General features: G+C 36.4%; 1 protein-coding gene across 1 annotated transcript; it reads left to right on the top strand.

The window, feature by feature from the left end:
- The first annotated feature begins 1,162 nt into the window (after positions 1–1,162).
- LOC131301398 (mitogen-activated protein kinase homolog NTF4-like) lies at positions 1,163–6,935 on the top strand. The gene is made up of 6 exons (XM_058327692.1): positions 1,163–1,490; positions 2,332–2,461; positions 3,110–3,247; positions 3,427–3,759; positions 5,664–5,844; positions 6,517–6,935. Exons 1-6 carry the CDS (start codon positions 1,279–1,281, stop codon positions 6,690–6,692), a joined length of 1,170 nt encoding a protein of 389 aa, XP_058183675.1. The 5' UTR covers positions 1,163–1,278; the 3' UTR covers positions 6,693–6,935.
- Positions 6,936–11,936: the final 5,001 nt, after the last annotated feature.

Genomic DNA, 11,936 nt, shown 5'->3' with positions numbered 1-11,936 from the left:
CTGTACTATCGTTTCCTTCGAATTTATGTACTTAATTTCCTACTGCTAGAAATTGATCCAATTGAATTGAATAGTGATTGCCTGCCTTTGCAACCATGCATGAAATTCCAAGCTTCTTGTGTTCTAATAATAATGGTTTTTTTTTTTTTGGTCAAAATAATAATAATAATAATGTTTTTGTGATATTTTGGCATATGCGAGTAAGAAATATTCCCTCCTTCCTTTTTTTTATGGTCTAAAATCTTATTTTGTGTTGTCTCTAAATGAGTGTCCATTTTAAAAAGCTTTTTTTTTTTTAAATCTGGTATCTATTTTGTGAAATTAGTGGATAAAAGTTGATATTTTTTTATTTTGCTCTTAAAAGTAAATTTCATTTTAAAAAATTAGTAGTTAAAGTGTAATGAAGAAATTGGAAGAAATAGGAGAAGAAATTGGAAGAAATAGGAAGAAATAGGAGAAGGAAATGAAGAAATGAAGAAATAGGAGAAGGAAATGAAGAAATTGGAAGAAATAGGAGAAGGAAATGAAGAAATTGGAAGAAATAGGAAGAAATGTCTATATATATGATTGGACACCCTATCTAGGGTTTGAGAATCAAAACATAGCTACTATTATTCATCCCCCAAACATGAAACATGTATACGAAGGAAATGAAGAAATTGGAAGAAATAGGAGAAGAAATAAGCCGTTCAAAATTTCAGGGGAAGGAAATAGTTCTCTTTTTCTTCTTCGAGTAAAGATTTTTTTTTTCTTGACCAATACTTGCTTAATTTGAATAGTGGAAACTGGAAAAGAATATTTTCAGAAGAATTTAGAAATCCACGTTTGGAGAGTGGAGCACTGGTGCTTTGTTTCCTTTGCATTTGTTGAGTCATCAATAAACGTTTATTTAATTGAGATTTATCAACTAATGTTTATATTGCATATAAAACAGTTTATTATTTTAAAAAATAGTTTTTTTTTTATCAAAAATTGAGACGGTGCGAGTAATTTTTAAAATAAAAGAATCTGAAAATAATTTCCCAATATTATATTTAGATCAAGGGAAAAAGAAAAAAAAAAGGTAAATGAAACACAATTTGAATTTGTAGAGAAAAATCCAAAACATGTTTTTTTTTGTCCTTTCCATTTAGGGGGTTTTCGGAGTAAACTACAATAACGGAAAAGGAAAGGCACAGAGTTCCTCCCACACGGCACTTCGAAATCCCGATGCGTTGACCAAAAAACCCAAACCCAACACACACAGAGAGAGAGAGAAGCGATTTCTACGGTTCAGAAATGGACGTCTCAGCTCACACCTCCGACACCGTGATGTCAGACGCCGTGGCGGCGGCGGATCAACCGGCGGCCGGCGGCGAGAGCATCCCGGCCATGCTCAGCCACGGCGGGAGATTCATCCAATACAACATATTCGGAAACATCTTCGAAGTGACCTCCAAATACAAACCCCCCATCATGCCCATCGGCAAAGGCGCCTACGGCATAGTCTGGTACTATTATCTTTATTACGATCTTCGTCCATTTTTTTTGATAACTCGGGTGTTCGACCAGCTTCGGCGCACCTCAAATGATCGTTGGGATTAATCCCACTGTTCACTAGTGGGGGCAATTAATTAGAAGCCCGTATGGACTGGGGCACCCAAAGGAGTTGATAGCGTTGGCTAATCTTCCTCCATGTTTTTGATAAGTCAGTTGTCCTGGCCAACTTATGCGTGCCTCGATTAATTTTTGGCCAATCCTATCGTCCACTAGCAGGGCCCATATATGCCCGTGTAGACTAGGGCGCCCCAAAGGTGTTGATAGCGTGGGCTAATCATCCTCCATTTTTTAGATTAGTTAGGTGTCCGGCCAGCTTACGCATGGCTCGATTAATACTGGGCCGATTAATACTGGGCCAATCCTATCGTCCAATTGCAGGGGCCCAATTAAGGACCGTTCAGACTGGGGTGCCCCGAAGTAGTTGATAGCGTGGGCTAGGCTAATCTTACTCCATTTTTGTAATAAAAGTCGGGTGTCCAGGCCAACTTACGTGTGCCTTGATTAATCCTGGATCAATCCTATCGTCCACTAGCTGGGGCCCAATTAAAGCCCGTCTAGACTGGGGTGCCCCTAAGGAGTTAATAGCGTGAGCTAATCTTCCTCCATTTTTTTGATAAGTCATGTGTCAAGGCCAAGTCGTGCATGCCTCGATTAATCTTGGGCCAATCCTATCGTCCGCTGGCAGGGGCCGAACTAAAGCTTGTGTAGACTGGGGCGCCACAAAGGAATCTTTCTCCATTTTTGTTGTTCAAAAAAATTTGCATTTGTTAATTTTGTTTCATTTTGAATTAGTTCGGCTTTGAATTCGGAGACGGGTGAGCATGTCGCAATCAAGAAGATTGCGAATGCTTTCGACAATAAAATTGATGCGAAGAGGACTCTACGGGAGATCAAGCTTCTACGCCACTTGGATCATGAAAATGTGAGTGATTGGTTTTTATAGTATGGTTTGTGTCACCTAAAGTTACCGGCTGAAATTTTGAATGGGGAATTTCATGTGCATGATAACTCTAATGAGGATTTGTTAGTTGTTACTATTCGTGCAACTCTGAAATGAAGGGGACTAGATATGGAACAATGCTAACGACCACTCTTAAAAGCTGGATAATTTACAAGAAGTGCATTGATATCGTTGAAAAGTGTATTAGAATCTGTGAGTTCCTGTTGAGGGAGATGTGTTTTGGAATTCTAACTTTTCGGTATTTTGTGGCATTAATGAGCAGCGGTTAGCATATCTGGTGATTAAAATCAAACTCCGGGTAGAAATCAAACAAATGAATATTGAATACAGAAGTGTTAAATTTTGTGGGGAAGTGGGGAGTGATTGAGCTTTAGATAGAACATGGGAATGAACATTAGAGCATTGAATGATTGGGTGTCACATTTTACCTGGTTCATATTGAAAGAATGAAATGAATTGGTGTGTTATGTGAATACTAGTCTCTAATAAGAGTCTTAAGGACAAAAATGCAGTACTTTTCACATCTAATGGTAACAAGTAGTTTGTTAGAATTTCATCACCTCGAAGAAGCAAGTTTCTGGTCTTATGCCACTTGCATTTGCTGTGCAGGTTGTTGCAATTAGAGATATAATACCACCACCTCAAAGGGAGTCATTTAATGACGTTTACATTGCATATGAGCTTATGGACACTGACCTCCATCAAATCATTCGTTCCAATCAAGCATTGTCAGAGGAGCATTGCCAGGTTGTTTTTCCCATATTTCCTTCAAAAGCACTTTTTGAAAAGTATGGATCATTAGCATATTCTTCTCTCTTTCCATATTTTTTCTTATGTATGACATTATTTTGGGTCGTCTTTAACATTGACACGTTAGCTTGCCTGAAGGCTGAATATCTACACCACTTCCTTTTCTTTTTTTGCAGTATTTTTTGTATCAGATCCTTCGAGGATTGAAGTACATACATTCAGCAAATGTTCTGCACAGGGACTTGAAGCCTAGCAATCTTCTCTTGAATGCCAATTGTGATTTGAAAATATGTGATTTTGGACTAGCACGTGTTACTTCTGAAACTGATTTCATGACAGAATATGTTGTCACAAGATGGTACAGGCCACCAGAATTGTTGTTGAATTCATCCGATTATACTGCGGCAATTGATGTATGGTCAGTGGGTTGCATATTCATGGAATTGATGGATCGGAAACCTCTATTTCCTGGGAGAGATCATGTGCACCAGCTACGTTTGGTTATAGAGGTAAGTTTGTTCTCAGTTTGATATTGCTATTTCCTTGACTGCTAGTCTTCTGAAATTCCAAAATTGATTTGCTTCTCTATTTTCCAGCATTTTGGTTTTACGAATCCTTGTTCAGTTGCCAATCCTTGTTCTTCAATAGGAGTTCAAGGGATTGAGTCTTGCTATAGGCAAGATCCCCTCCCCAGCCTCCGGCCTCCAATTTACCAAAAAGAGGAAAAATTGGGCCAATCAAAAAACGAAAAAAAAAAAAGAGGAAAAATTGGTTTCAGGAACACCTGTACTTTCCGTAACTTGTCTTAAGGACATTTTAGATGTGCACAAATCCTCATTAGGCTGGGCTCCAATAACATTTTGGAGTGTATCTGGTTACTCCAATATAACCATGTACATGAGAGAGGTTGTCTGTGTTTTGATCCTGTCGTGTAGCAATGAAGAAACTGTACCACTGCACAAGGCTTTCCTTTATATTGTGCCCAATGATTAAGGAAAGTGCTGATGATCGCCCTTGACGGTGGATAATGTGTAAAGATTGCATTGGTATCCGTAGAGAGTGCATTGTATTCTATGAATGTGCTTTGATGTTTTGAAATATGTATTTGGAGTCTAGTTGTTGGAAAAAGCAGATTATTGATGCTGGTTTTGAGAAGTATTGCAAGGATATACGATTTTTTCCAGATATGTCAGGTATCAGGGCACTAAGACCGCAGTCCAGGAAAATCAAATGCAGCACGTCGGAAATAGATCTCTGTACACTGAAGCACCTGGCCAAAGCTTTCTTCCTCTCTCTCTCTTTGGCTCGTTGCCATCTTCTCTGTTGCAAGCGTCCGATGCAGTTTGTCTTCTTTGAACTCAAACAGAGAGCAGCCACTGGTCCCTGCTTCTTTGTCAAAAACCCTTAGAAGTTTGAATCTTGAACCCTATCAGATTTCGCATCCATCTTATCGACGCCACTTCTGCATCTCTGGTTTGCATCTTCTTGACATCGTCTCTCATTCCTTGCACCAAAGACTTCAAGAATCTAACTGCTCAACCTCAGATTACCAGACGGTACGATTTCTTTCACTGAATGATTCCCAAGAAGGTACTATTCTCCTCCTCCTCCTCCTCCACATTCTTCGTCTTTGTCTTCGACGTCCTCCTCCGTCACCTTCCTCATCTTTGTCTTTCGATTTGGATGAAGAGCATGTTATTAGTATATGTCTCTTTTTGTCTCACTTGCTACTTTTTGTCACCCAACCCATTTCTGGCTGGATCTAGGATTTCAGAATCTGGACCTGCTGATTTTCCTAAAGAAGAGGGGCCTTAATCTGGACCTGTATCAACTCTGAAAATAGTTTACCATGATGGACCAGATATTGCAACATCTCCCTGCTTTCCAAACCTATCTCTGACAAATGCTTACAAGTACTTAAAAAGTGGAGACAAAGGGGCATCATAGGAAATCAATGTCGTTTAATTTTCTATTTGAGTGCACTAAATGCATATCCTTTAAAGAAGTTGGAACTGAAATTGGACTTTTTGGGATTGAGGGAGTACATGCTATTAGTCAATTTGTTTCTCCGCCTTATTTAATTTAGTGTACTGCTCGGTTGTGAATCTTGCGTTATGGATGTGGTTCAGTGTTTTAAGAGTTTGTTGCTTCCATCTGCTGCTTCTTTGACTCTTGGGATTGGGCTGTGATGTTTCTAACTTTAAGGTCACAAACTGACTTTTGTGTTTATCTTTTATCACTTGGAAAGCAAAAATTAGTCTGTTATTGCTATTGTATTGCCGAGGTCAAATAGATGCTAGGGCACATGTTATAGCTGCTAAATTGTGATCGACGGCCTTCATACTTTTGGTAATTTTCATGCATGTTAAGCGTGCATGCAATTATGATGATGAACAAGTGCCACCCCATGCAGTTGATCGGCACCCCATCAGAGGCTGAATTGGAGTTTTTTAACGACAATGCAAAGAGATACATGAGGCAACTTCAACCTTACCGCCGGCACTCATTTGCTGAAAAGTTTCCACATGTGAACCCCGCCGCTATTGACCTTGTTGAGAAGATGTTAACTTTTGATCCTAGACAGAGAATTACAGGTGAGTTTTTTAAGCCCCACCATCTGTTAGAAATGTGAATCTGAGATTCATTGTCCATATAGCATTGCATCTCCACTCCTTACTCAAATCTTGACTTAACTCAAATTTGAGTAAAAATCACCCAAAACCCTCCTCCACTCCTTACCCAAACCTATGCCAAAATTGAGTTTTCGTCAAATTTGGTTAGACTCAAACCCTTACTCAAATTTTTGAAGGCAAATTTCACACCTTTAAATTTACAATATTGCCATTAATTAAGCTTTTACTCAAATTTGTGCATATTTGTGCGTGAGTTTGAGTTTATCCATTGGAACACATAATACCAAATGAAGCTTTTACTCATATTTTTACTCAATTTTGTGTAAAAATTTGAGCAAGGGGTGGAGATGTAATAACTCAAAAAGTCTGTATATATCACCATGTGATGTTTCTAATCTAGTAAAGAAAACCCTTCCCCGCTGTCCCCAAGTTCAAAGGACCATTTTTATCAGCTTCCGAGCACCTTTAGTTTTTATTTCGTTGATTTCCTGGAAAAGTCTCCCTACTGCACTATTATAAAGTTGTTAAACCTTTCATACAAATTTCGTTCATGAACCGGTTTACTACTGTTCTTCTGTTTTGAGCCGATAAATGCTTCTTAAGGCATTCCTTCTTATATTTTGGTGGTTTCAGTCGAGGACGCTCTAGCTCATCCGTACCTGACATCACTCCATGACGTCAGCGACGAGCCTATTTGCATGACTCCTTTTAACTTTGACTTCGAACATCATGCCTTGACTGAGAAACAGATGGGGGAGTTGATTTACAGAGAAGCACTTGCTTTTAACCCGGAGTATCAACAAATGTGAAGAGCCATATAGTACTTGCATCTTGTGGTTTTCAATCAGTATGTGTGCCGATGTAATATGATACGATGATTATTTCTTCATTATTGAGTGTATATATATGTGTGTGTATGTTCCTCGAACTGAATAATTGAAACATTCGATTGTAGGACAACTATTTTTTCCGGTATTAGTACAGCTGATATGGTGCTGCTATGGCAATGTTCCCCCTCTTATCAATTTATTAGGAGCTGAAATGCTGATGGAGGTCTCTCTCTCTCTCTCTCTCTCTCTCTCTCTCTCTCTCTCTCTCTCCTACTTGAATTCTTCCTGGATCCATTTTTAGTGTGCCGGAGGTCCATACTGAAAGTAAGCAGAATGCTAGTTTCTTCTTCGTGTTTATACATAATGTCATGGTTGTTAACAAGAAATGGAAGCTGGAAATGACAGTAGAAACCGAAGCGGCAACCACTTCGAAATATTATAGAGTGTCTCTGTAATTAATTTTTGGTGGAATTTTTTGACGGAAAAAGCAAAGTTGAAGGAAGATGGTAATCACGAGCAAGAGTCCATCTCAAGTAGCTTAACCTTATATAGCAAATAATATATCAAGTAGCTTAACCTTATATAGTAAATAATAAATAAGCCGAAGGAGCAGAGTAATAGCTTGTTTGAGCTTAGTTTGAAAATTTAACGAGTTTTAAAAAGCTATTCAAGGTTGATTATGTAACGAGTTTCAAAAAAACTGTTCAGAAGTTAATTTTAGCATTCAATCTATCTCCTTTTTTGTATTTTGAATTCATCTTTTAATATTAAATTGTACATTCAAAAAAGATTGTCCTTTTTTCCCCTCTTCCACGTATATTTTTTCAAGTGGAAGACACATGTAGATACCATATAAAACATTTGCGACCTTTTTAATAATATTTCTTCTACAAAATGAAGTTTTTAGTACAATTTACCATTTTATTATTCTTCAAAGCTTTTCTTCTTCTTAAAAATTTACCAACTAGTAATGAAGACAATTGTTTTTCGTTTCGGGTTATGATGACTTAGAGATATGCAAATGAATTTAGCTTGAATAATGCCTATAGGAAACAAAAAAGATCAAGATACATGAAGGGAAAGATATTAACTTCATAAAACTAAATATAGTAAGATGTATTCATCATTACCCAAATTCGATCAATTATTACTGATTAATTCGATGTGAACATTAAAAGATCCAATTAGAAAATAAAAGAACAAGAGGACTTGATTACCCTCAGCACATGCAGCTTCTAAAAAATTAGGGGGCAACTATTCGCAGTCCCGTATTTTCTCTCTTAGCCTGTTAAAAATTTTCAATTATACTCGACAGTTTGTTACCGAAATTGAGATACATTTTCAGTATACAATTATCGAAATATAATATTTTTTTCAACAGCTATTTACCGAAAATGTATGTTCGGCAGTTGTTTACTGAAGGTTGAACATATTTTCGATATGTAGTTACCGAAACATAATCTTGTTTTCAAGAGCTATTTACCGAAATGTTATGTATGATTTTCAACAACTATTTACCAAAATGTAGTGGGCTAAGAGAGAAAATACGGGGCAGCGAATAGCCGCCCCCAAAAATTATTTCCACCATTTCTTGCATCAAATCCTCGGTAGATTAAAATGTATAATTGTGCAAATCTTCTGCGCAGAGCTTATCAGTATTCTCTTGATTGCCACTCGGAAGAGTCGGAACATGATATACTCATACGTGATTTCGGACAATTTACTTTATGCCGCAATATACACAAGTGCCAAAGCAAAACATCGCAGAATGCAGTTGCAAAGAAATCCAAAACCATTTTCTATGTCATCTACAAAGGCATCGGTGAATTAACGAGAAGAATTGAACGGTCATTTCCCAAAAATGGAGTTGAGTTATCTGACAGATCGTTTGTAATCATAAAAATCTCATGTTCATAGTGATCTCCTTGATATATCCCAATGACAAACTTTTTTAGTTTTTTGAACATCAAACTATCAAAGATGTCAAAGATGAAAATTGATCCTATTGATAGTATAGTTTGGATCTGTCATCTTGATAGAGATGGTTCTACTAAAAGTTTTCCTCTTTTTTTTTTTTTTCATATTTGGTGTTTAGAATGTGTAGTATTGCTCTTAGCTAAGCCTGTCAAGTGACTAGATTAAATTCCGATTCGATACATTCTGAACCGGGTTTGATTTTAAAAACTCCAAATTCAATTTTTGCAAATTCGTTTACGTCAATCCGAATTCAAAAAATCTGAGTCGATTAGTTCGATCCAATCCTCTCCGATTCATTTATCCTATTCAAAAAATTAACCATACAAGCCCAAAATTCCTCAATTGAAAGCACGCACCCTCATCTTTATGTGCTCCCAATGCAAATGCGTGTACACTTCCTTAGTTGCCAAAAAATTATCCCCACTCCCCACGTTTTGGAGGGAGCTGGGATTTTCAATCAGAGTAAATTAGATAATTATGCGTGTTCTGTCGCTAGCTAAAGGACCTTAATTTTCCCCCCTTCACTAATCGAGGAGCTCTTTTGTTTTCAAATTTTTTTTCTTTATTTGACAAAGTTGTAATCAGCAATAAATCACGCACCTCAACAAATTGTTGCCTTTTATTATTATCTTTTTATAACTTAGGCGTCTGAATGAGCTTACGCGCACTTCAACTAATTTTAGGGCTCAATCTCACCTCGCACTCGCGGGGAGCCCAATTGCCCAATTAAAGCTGGAGCAAAACTCCATATGGACTGGCTCCATAGGAGTTGATAGCACCTAGAAAGTTTCGAACGAGATCTTAGGAGTGAGTATACCCCTAAGTCCCAAGTCTTGACACTAGGCCAATCCCTTGTGGTTGGGTTACCTTTTATTATTGAAAAATGCTACATTATCGTGGTTAAGACACTAACAGTGTACTTTAAGTACGGGAAAGTGTATTAGTATATATGCGTAAAAAGGATTTAATATCATGGTCTGTAATTTTTGATATTTATTGAGATTCATGTTAAGTGTTAGAAGTGTAATTAACCTTGATAACATCATTTGGGATTCTGATGGTCCTTCAAACTTCTTCAACCATCACTCCATCTTGAGCACGGATACATATACCTCTTCACCCATAATTAAAAGAAGAAATGGAACAGATAAGATCAGTATTGACGGGGCAGAGCTCACGCGTTGAAGATCAGTATTCACAAATTCATTAATAGAATATCACTCACGAATTCATTAATAGAATATCATTTCTTCATTAATAGAATATCACTCACAAATTCACAAATTCACAAATTCATTAATAGAATATCACTCACGCGTTTCAATTTATGAATTTGTTGAATTCAATTCAAGAAGAAAAAAAAAACAAGGTTCAAAGACCAAAGCTCGAAGTTTATTACTTTTCCTTGGTTGGTGGTCCCTTTGGGAAACTTCTGCAGGGCTCAAATAATGCATTGAGGATGAAAAGTCCTACGGTAGTGACATGTTGCTTAGACGAATGAGACTCCTTCCTTTTTCAGGCTGTTATTTTGTGAAAATTTCTTCATTTGGAAGCTTTGGAAATTTCAACATTTTGTAGCTTTGGAAATTTCAACATTTTGTAGCTTTGGAAATTCAGAAAAACTAGGAACCAGAAAACCCACCCACGACTCAAAACACGATAAGGAAGAAAAAGATTGTGTGTGGTTGGTACTACTACTAGAATTCCACCTGTAGCATCTTCAATTTTACATACAAGCCCTTTAAGTTTCTTTGAATACCTTTAAGCATCCCCAAGCTTCTTTATTTCCGCACCTCCCGTCAATTTGGTATCAAAGCCTGTAGAAAGTTAGTTAAGTCAACTTCACAATCTTGAGAAAGCATAATATTTAGTTAGTAGTTTTGTTTTAATTGTTTAAGCTAGTTGTTTATGAGTAAGCAATTTGCAGATTTTAATGAAAAAAATTTAGAGCAGTTTAGTCAGGTCAACAATAGACTTGATAATTTAGATAAGAAACTATTCAGAGGAAAGATAGTTCAGAACTTAGATTATATACAAGAATCTCAGTCAAATATTATCAAGAGACTTAGTAAAATAGAAAGTAATCAGAATAGAGTTCATGATAAATTACCTATTTAGCAAGAGATACAAGAGTTAACTAGTAGGCTAGATACTAGACAACCCAAGGACATAGAACAAGAGACTAAATAGCTTATAGAAAAATCAATGGCACTCTAAGAAGAGTTAAAAGAGTTAATATCGCAGGTTAAAAAATTAGCACAGAGTTAAGTTTATGAGTAGAATAGATAATAATTATTTAAGAGCTATATCGGGAACTTCTAGTTTAACAGACAAGCACGAACCAGAAGGATTTGCTACGTACGAGGAAGCAAGTCCAATCAGATAACTTGTAAGCAGAATAACACAATATACTTGAATTTTTAATCATAATAAGCAACAAGTTAGATAATATAACAGAACAGGTTTTAGATCTAGAAAAAAGAATAACACATCTTGAAAATAAACCAATTAGCGTTGCCCCTAAAAATTAGAACACGAACTGTTAAGTAAACTTAGTCAGTTAAAAATTTCTGATAACATTAGAACTAAAAAGGCGTGGTCAACAACATGTAGATAAATGGCTAGTACTAGTAAAAATAGTGACAGAGTTAGTGGCAGTTTACTTCAAAAGCTTATAGGTAGAAAGATGGAAAATCAAATAAGATTAGAAACAGTTATAGACATTGACAGTCAAGTAGAAGCTTTTAGAACTAATAAATTTGAAGTCATTAACCCAGAAATTTTGTATGGAAAAAATCATTTACTTAGCAAGACCCAGCTCTACCAGCATTATAGAGAAGAATCTATATGTCTAGTTAATGAGACTGACAACGTACTATTAGATCTAACTAGTGATGAATCATACAAGAAAATAGCCGGACAGAAATTATGTAGAATTCATTTAGGATTAATAGTAATAAAAATAAAAGGATTAACTAGAGCAAGTCTATGAGCTAAAGCATTAGTTTGCATATTAGATACTAGACATACTAATGATGGTCAAGCATTAATAGGCAACATAGAAATAGATATGAATAATAATCAAGCTATAATATATTGTGCACCTGATTTTCTTATTAATATTGATAATTTCCATAAGCACATTAAAATAGGAATAATGAGCAGAGGCTATAATATGATTAAACAAGATAATCTTCTAGTTTGTATAGGTTTTGTAGGAAAACTAAGCAATACTAGTCAGATTAA

This window comes from Rhododendron vialii, chromosome 9a (genome assembly GCF_030253575.1).
Source record: "Rhododendron vialii isolate Sample 1 chromosome 9a, ASM3025357v1".
In the NCBI taxonomy this organism is placed as follows: Eukaryota; Viridiplantae; Streptophyta; class Magnoliopsida; order Ericales; family Ericaceae; genus Rhododendron; species Rhododendron vialii.
This window is presented reverse-complemented; position numbering and strand designations above follow the sequence as displayed.

Bases quoted from the DNA above. Each gene is read 5' to 3' on its own strand.
- LOC131301398 (XM_058327692.1), top strand. From the start codon at position 1,279: ATGGACGTCTCAGCTCACACCTCCGACACCGTGATGTCAGACGCCGTG. The intron at 2,462-3,109 runs GTGAGTGATTGG...TTTGCTGTGCAG, and splicing joins GCCACTTGGATCATGAAAAT to GTTGTTGCAATTAGAGATAT. The intron at 5,845-6,516 runs GTGAGTTTTTTA...TGGTGGTTTCAG, and splicing joins TCCTAGACAGAGAATTACAG to TCGAGGACGCTCTAGCTCAT.